The following is a 7,435-nucleotide window of genomic DNA, read 5'->3' as shown; positions in this document are numbered from 1 at the left end:
CAGCCCCTCTGCCTCCACCTCTGAGGAGGCACCTGAGGGTCTGTTTCTGGGGCTGGAGCCAAGTTGGTGTTAGGTGACAGGACTCTGTCCTTCGCCCCTCCCCTATTTGGCTCCCCCGGGACCACCTCTGTGCTGCCCTCAGCCAGACCCTGGGGAGGCAGGCAGGGCCACTGTCTGTTCAGAGGCAGCAAGAGAGGCCAGGCAGACTTGGCAGTGCCAGGCTGTGCCCACCCCCCTCCTCAGGCAGATGTGTGTTACTGCTGAAGGGGGATCTTTTATGTGTGCCCTGGGAAGATGTCAGTCTGGGCAAGCCGCCAGAACCCCCGGGGTTGGTTGCTGAGAGTGGGGAAGTGAACTTTGTGCGACCAGCCTGAGAACCCACCACGCCTGGCAGCCGAGAGGCAGACCTGCAACTGCTTCTTAGGGGCCTGGGAGGGACCTGCAAGTCAAAGTCTCTCTCTGAGCCTTGCAGTTTTGTCCCCAGGGCCCGGTGACTCCTCCACAAAGTACAGGTCCCAGCCTGGGTTGGGCTGCCACCAGCCTCCCCCATCTCTCCCACTCATTCACTACTGGCCAGGTCAGAGGATTCTTTGCACTGAATGCACTCACTCACTCATTCATTCCAAAATATTTATTAAGCATCTGATCAGGGGCTGGGACTCAAAAGTTAGCCTAATGGGCCACCCCTCCCTGGTAGGGCTGACAGTTGAGTGGAGAACACAGATAACCAATATTGCAAACATTATGTTTAGGAGACATATTGTCCTTTTTAAATAAATATTTTAATATATATTTAATATATATCATCCTTTTTAAATTGCATGCATATATATATATAAATTTCAGAGGAAGGGAAGGGAGAGGGAGCGATGGAAACATCAATGATGACAGAATCATTGATCGGTGCCTCCTGCATGCCCCCTACTGGAAATCGAGCCTGAAACCTGGACATGTGCCCTTGACCAGAATTGAACACAAGACCTTTCAGTCTGCAGGCCAACACTCCACTGAGCCAAACAGCTTAGGGCAACATATTGTCCTTTAGAAGGTGGTAAGTGGTACACAACCATTCAGAGCCATGAAAGGGGTAAGGAAGGTGTGTGGTGTGATGTCTGCATGAAGACCTGGGGGGAGGGAGGGACAGTGTTATATGGACATCTGCAGGAAGAGTGTCTGGCAGACGAACAGCCTGTGTAAATGCCCTGAGGTAGTTGTGCCTGCCTGTGTGGGAAGGGATATTGAGGACCTAGGGGATGAGTGTAGATGACACCCAGAGATGGCAGTATGGGGCTAGACTGTGTAGACAGGTATAACACTCTAAGTCAGTTTATAATGCTGTTGCCTAAAACTGCTCCTGACTCCCCAGTGCCTTTGAAAGGAACCCCAGTTTCTCCCACCATCCCGAGCTCTGGGCACACAGGCCTCCCCACACTGAGCCTCCAGTAGGCCCAGGCCATTACTCTATTGTTCTCCTCCATCGAGGCCACCCCACAGCACTGGTCATGACCTCTCAGCCACCACTTCACACCACTCTCAGCAGTTGCGGTAGGTGCAGATCCAAAGCTCTAAAGTCCATAGTTTGGGGACCAGTGAGGGGCCCTGGAGTTGAAGCTTCAAGAGCTGCCTGGAAAGTCCATGTCCACACTCAGGAAATACTGAATGTCTGGTCAGCCACACATGGCAGGACCAGGACCCCACACTCACCTCTGGGAAGGGGGGTGGCAGGTCTAGACACCATTGTGCAGGACAGAGCCCTGGTGTCCACCCCAAGTGGCAAGTGACCTTAGGCAGAGCATCCCTCTCCGGGGCCTCCGTCTGCACCATGGGGTGGGGCCTGCAGTTGGAGACTTAGGACTCATCTGGGTTTCCTGTCCCTGCTGAGCTCACTGTCCCCAGAACCTCTGGTGTGGTCAGGAGGGGCGGGAGGACCAGTGACAGCCCTTTGTTTCAGGTAGAGGGACTGAGGGTCATGGCACCAGATGGGGGTTGATGCGAGGTTTGGGGAGGCCCACAGAGGCCTCCACCACAGTCTGTCCTCACGGTGCCCAGGGAAGCAGGTGGAACATCTCCAAGCAGCCTGGGGGATGGGCCCTGGTTCACCTGACAGCCCCTCTGCCCCGAGCAGGCTGTGACCCCGAGACCTTGGTTCCTGAACCCTCCAAGCACTTGCCAAAGATGTTCTCACAAATCCGGACTTGGCTGCTTGGACTGCTCCCTCTCACCCCTGGGGACACGGAGGTAGGTTCAGTGAGATGTCACCAAGAACACGCCCAGTGGCACAGGGCTGCTTGCTGAGTGAAGGGACAAGGGTACCTAACGTGAGGAAAAGGGACCAGGCTGCTGCCCAGGTGCTAATGGTGTTTATTTTCTATGTGCACAAGAACCGGATGGCGGTTGACACGCCATGAGCATCTCTCCCTGGAGGCCGAGTCCCGCCCACCTCTCCATTCCACACCCTCCACCTGCTGCTCTGTGCGCCACAGAATCACGTCGGACCCCACAGCACTGACCATCTTTTATTTCAAAAATTTTTTAAAAATAATTTTGATTTTAGAAAGAATGGGGAGGGGGGAAACATTGATGTGAGAAACATTGATTGGTTGCCTCCCATACTCCCAACCAGGGATCAAACCTGCAACCCAGGTATGTACCCCAAACCCACAACCCTCTGGTGCATAGGTCAATGCTCTGAGCCACCCAATTAGGGCAGCAAGGCCCATCTTGATGAAGAACCCAGTGCAGCTGCCTCATCTGACCCCGAGCAAGCAAACACCCGCTCAAGCCCCCAGAGTTGGAGGATAGGCTGACCAGGAAGCCTAGCCAAGCCATCCCTAGTGAAGGGTCAGCCGCATTATCACCAGTGGATCTTCCCACTGGGCCTCGGGCCTCTCCAAAGACTCCTCAGCCCCATGTATATCACTGGCGTCCAATCAATGTTGCTGAGCATGAGTAGGCATGGTAACTTATGGGCCACAGAAAAGTTAAAGTGCTGTGTTTTCAGGGACCCCTGGGCTAAGGGAGGTTGGCACTCAGGTGTGTCCAGCTGGAAGGCATACAGGACCCGGCAGTAAAAACAAGGGGCTCTCACCAGACTGGTGTGGCTCAATGGTTGGGCGTCAACCCATGAATCAAGAGGTTGCTGGTTGGATGCCAGATGAGGGCATATACCTGGGTTGTGGGTTGGATGCCCAGCAGGGGGACATGCAGGAGGCAGCCAAAAGATGATGTTTCTCTCAAAATCAACAGAAACACTTTAAAAAACAAGGGGCTCTGTGAATTTACTTCCTGGCCCATTCCACTCAGCAGTGTGCATGTGGCACCCTCTGGTGGCAGCCAGAGGGTAGGGCCGGGCAGGGACAGTCCCCAATAACCAGGCTTGGGATTTCTGGCATGGAGCTACTTTGGTTCCTTTCTGTGAAATAAGGGGTGGCTTTCCCCAGGCTGTGGGGTGCAGGATAAACAGGGTGAACCCCGTCCTCCCCCAGAAGCTTGGGGAACTCAGACTGGTAGCTGACGGCTGTGTGGCCTTAGAGGCCTCAGTGAAGTGCCTGGTGGGCACAGCCTATTGTTTCAGCTTCATGGCAGTTATGCCGCACCGTCCCCAACACCGGAAAAAGCTTGCTTCTCTGGAGATCCCGGAAGAGCTGGTCCAATGCTCCCCACGACCCTCACCTAGACCTGCTTACAGCCTGAGGCGTGTCCAGGAGGAGGAGTTAGAAATGGGTTAACCCTGGACAAGCTCTTTCCCCTCTCTTGGACTCAGTTTCCCTCCTATACCAGGTGGGAGGCCCAGATGGTACCTGCTAGTCCAGGGTTCAGTGAGGCCCTCTCTCCTGTGATCTCCTGCTCCATCAGAATGCTCCCTGGCCCTTCAACCTGTCCACACTTCCTACCTGTCAGGGTGCAGTCTGGATGAGCAGGCACCCCCTTCTTGCTTTCTAGGCCCCAGCCCTCCTCAGCTGGAACAGTCCCAAGAGGCCAAGCTCCAGGTGCTCCCACTTGCACCTTCCCCTACACAGCTCTTGAGTCCTGGCTGCCCCGGCCACACAGGATGGGTGGGTAGAGGCTGCTGAGCCTTTACTGGGCAGCCAGTGGGAAGGATCCCAGGCATTGTCCAGGGCCTCAAAAACCTGACCACTCATCTGATTCAGACCTGGTACAGGGCCCCCCATGGTCCTGTGGCCTGCCCACCCCTCCTTTTACCCCTTATCCTAGGAACAAAGCTCCCAACCCAAGTGCTCCGCTTCATTCCTATCCTGCCCTGGCCCTTGCGTGCACTGCAACCTCTGGGCCTCAGTACAGCTTAGCGCTTGCCCTATGAACTCTCCTGGTAAGATTCAGGACAGGCACAGACAGGAGCCAGGAGAGGGAGAGGTGGGTCAGCCTTTATTGGTGAGCAGGCAGGTGGGGTTGGGGGCTCCCATGTACGTCAGGATGCTGTGAAGGAAGAACCTCAGGCCCCATTGGGGAGGGGGCTTCTTCAGTCACCATGAGCACAGATGCGAATGGGGCTGTTACAGCAACTCCCACCCCATGATGGTCATCCAGACCCCCCTCCCCAGCGTGGGGAGGGCAGGAGCAGTGAGGGGGGAAACTCTGAGGGGTGGCCATGAAGTCAGGCTGGACTAGGTCACACAGACCTGCGGTGATGTGACAGGACTTGCTTCAGGCAGGCAGGACGCCAGGCACTGGGACCTGTGACCTCCTGAAAAGGGCAGTGAAGCAGCAGAAAGCAGCCTCGGGAGGTGAGCTGTGGAAGGAAGAGTCTCAGGGAAAAGCCAGTCTGTCATCCACAGCCCCCAGCATGATGGACTAGAGGCTAAATTAAATGCCCAGGGGACACCAAGGTATGGTTTGGGGCTGCAAGGAGGAACATGGAGTGATCCCCAGCTCCTCCAGACAGCAGCTCAGGCCTGTGCAGACTCCTCACTGCCTGCAGGAAGGAAGGGGCACTCAGACGCCAGCTCTGCCAGGGCAGGAGCCCCCACTCCCACCCTGTCACGCTCCTCACCTCACTCACTTGCTCACTCAGTTGGCGTTCCTCTGGCGGACGTTCTTGTCTTTGTCATTCATGTGCCCGCTGCTCTTCCTGGGGACAGCAGGGGGCTTTTCAGTGCTCAGGAGGACAAGACAGCTGCCCCCCACCCCCAGTCACAGATCAGCAGCTCCTCCAATCCTGCCCACACCACCACCCCATCCCACCCCACTCAGCGAGGCCAGGACTCACAGTGGAGCAGAGCCCGTGTCCTCATCTGTGCAGACGCGCAGCCAAGTCATGTGCAAGAGAAGAACAGGTGTCAGAGGTGGTTCCTGTGCTGCAGGGACTGGTCATGTGGGGAGGCAGTCCCATCCCTGGGACATGGGACCCTCAAAATGAGCTATGGGGTCAGCCCAAGGGCCTCTGGGAGCCCTGCCTGCTCTCCTTGTCCACCTGCAGGTAGGCATGCAGGTGCCCTCACCTGGCCAGGGCGGCTCAGGTTTCCTGAGCTTCATCAGGTAGTCACGGGCTTGCTTGGCCCTGGCCCTTGGACCCAAGCAGCTGATATGAGGGGAGGCTGAGCAACTGAGGGCAGATGCTCACGAGAGGACACCTGCCAGCAGCCAAGTGAGGCTGTGGGGGCAAGCAGATCCCAGCCTCAGAAGGTGGGGCAGGAGGCCCTTGCTGGGTAGATCAGTTGGTTAGAGCACTGTCTGATATGCCAAGGTTGCAGGTTCAATCCCCAGTCAGGTCACATACAAGAATCAACCAACTGCCGAAACCGGTTTGGCTCAGTGGATAGAGCGTCGGCTTGCGGACTGAAGGGTCCCGGGTTCGATTCCGGTCAGGGGCATGTACCTGGGTTGCGGGCACATCCCCAGTGGGGGATGTGCAGGAGGCGGCTGATCGATGTTTCTCTCCCATCGATGTTTCTGACTATCTCTCTCCCTTCCTCTCTGTAAAAAATCAATAAAATATATTAAAAAAAAAGAATCAACCAACCAATGCATAAATAAGCGGAACAACAATTGATGTTTCTCTCTCTAAAAGAAATAAATAAATAAGTAAAAAATAAAAAAGGTGGAGCACCTCCTGAGGAGAAGCCTGGGGACCTGACCTGACCTGTAAAAGGGGGCTGTCCCTCAACCCCAAAGCGCCCTCCACCATACTGCATTCCAGGACAGTGTTCAGGTCCCCGACAGGTGGGGAGCAGGGGCATGGGGCAAGCTCACCATCCAGGACCTCGTCCGGCTTCCGCCGCTTCTCATAGATGAAGATGATGGTGACAAGCACGAGCACCTCAGCCACGATACCCAGGAAGGGCCAGAGGGCAGCGAGGCGGTTGCGCACACGCAGCGTGATGACGGCCTGGTCAGTGCCCATTGCATTGGTGCCATTGCAGGCATACTTGCCAGGGTCTGCCTCCAGGTCTAGGTTCTGGATGTGCAACTCTGTCTTGGTCTCCGAGGACATCACAACCTTGTTCTGGGACGCGTTGCTGAAAATCTGGGGACAGGCAGACCTTGTAGTAGGGCAGAGGCTCAGGCCTTTGCCCCACCCCAGGCAGGTGCAGCCCTCACCTGGACCTCATTGTCATTTATCTTGTACCACAACCAGTCGGTAACTGGGGGGAAAGACTCAGACTTGCAGGCCAGCACAACTGTCTCTCCTTCAGTGGCATGCTCTGACTTCTTCACAGCCTTAATCCTGGGGGGCCCTGGTGGGGAGCAGAGCACAGCAGAGCCTGAGTCCCACGGCCTGGAGGAGCCAACCCCCTTCAGTGTGCGGGATCCCCTCACCCCAGGGATGGATGAGCCTGCCCCTTCCTCCGTGATCTGGGGGCCATAAAGCCGCGCACCCTTCACATTCACTCACCCTCCACAGTCAGGTCGGCGGTTTTGCCTGTAGGTTCCGAGAGGAAGGTGCAGAAGTACTGTCCGGCGCTCTCGTGTGTGTCTACCCTGCAAGCAGACGCAGTCGTGAGTTGACCCTGCGGGGCCAGAGCAAGCCTCAAAGGTCATGATCAGGAGATCCTGCAGGAGGGCACACACTGTCCATGTCCCATCAAGAAGGGACAAGGTGATTTTGGGGATGGCAGATGGGTCTGGCCCCACTCCTGACCCGGCACCGAACCAATGAGCTTCGGTACCATGACCCTAGAAGCCCATAAACCACAGAGCTCTGTGTTTCCAGAGCTGGCTTGGGCTCAGTTAAGACAAGGCTTCAGCTTGGGCAGCCTTGAGTGCCCAAGGCCTTAATAAATTGGGAACACAGGGATTCCGGGCTGAGGGGGACTCATGTAGTGCCCCCTCCCCTTCAGCGCCTGGAAGAAAAAGAAAGGGTCATGGAGGCCGTGATGTCCCTCCCTGGTTCCTGAGCTTTTCACAACTGAGGGATATGAACAGAGCTTGTACCTAACGTCTGTCCAAAGTGAGCCCACGGATCACAGTCTTCATT

At 56.1% G+C, this 7,435-nt stretch overlaps 1 protein-coding gene across 1 annotated transcript in view; it reads right to left on the bottom strand.

Annotated features, from left to right (window-relative positions):
* Nucleotides 1–5,027: 5,027 nt before the first annotated feature.
* BSG (basigin (Ok blood group)) overlaps nucleotides 5,028–7,435 on the bottom strand; it is a gene marked incomplete at its 5' end in the record, with an annotated part of 2,931 nt that continues 523 nt past the window's right edge. Inside the window, 5 exons of the mRNA XM_015564652.1 lie at nucleotides 5,028–5,089; nucleotides 5,228–5,252; nucleotides 6,211–6,484; nucleotides 6,559–6,695; nucleotides 6,854–6,939. Of these exons, the coding sequence (XP_015420138.1) occupies nucleotides 5,029–5,089; nucleotides 5,228–5,252; nucleotides 6,211–6,484; nucleotides 6,559–6,695; nucleotides 6,854–6,939 (583 nt within the window). The remainder of the gene's footprint in view (nucleotides 5,090–5,227; nucleotides 5,253–6,210; nucleotides 6,485–6,558; nucleotides 6,696–6,853; nucleotides 6,940–7,435) is intronic.

This window comes from Myotis davidii, unplaced genomic scaffold (genome assembly GCF_000327345.1).
Source record: "Myotis davidii unplaced genomic scaffold, ASM32734v1 scaffold198, whole genome shotgun sequence".
NCBI classification, from domain to species: domain Eukaryota; kingdom Metazoa; phylum Chordata; class Mammalia; order Chiroptera; family Vespertilionidae; genus Myotis; species Myotis davidii.
Note: the sequence above shows the minus strand (reverse complement) of the source record. Positions and strands in the feature narration are given on the sequence as shown.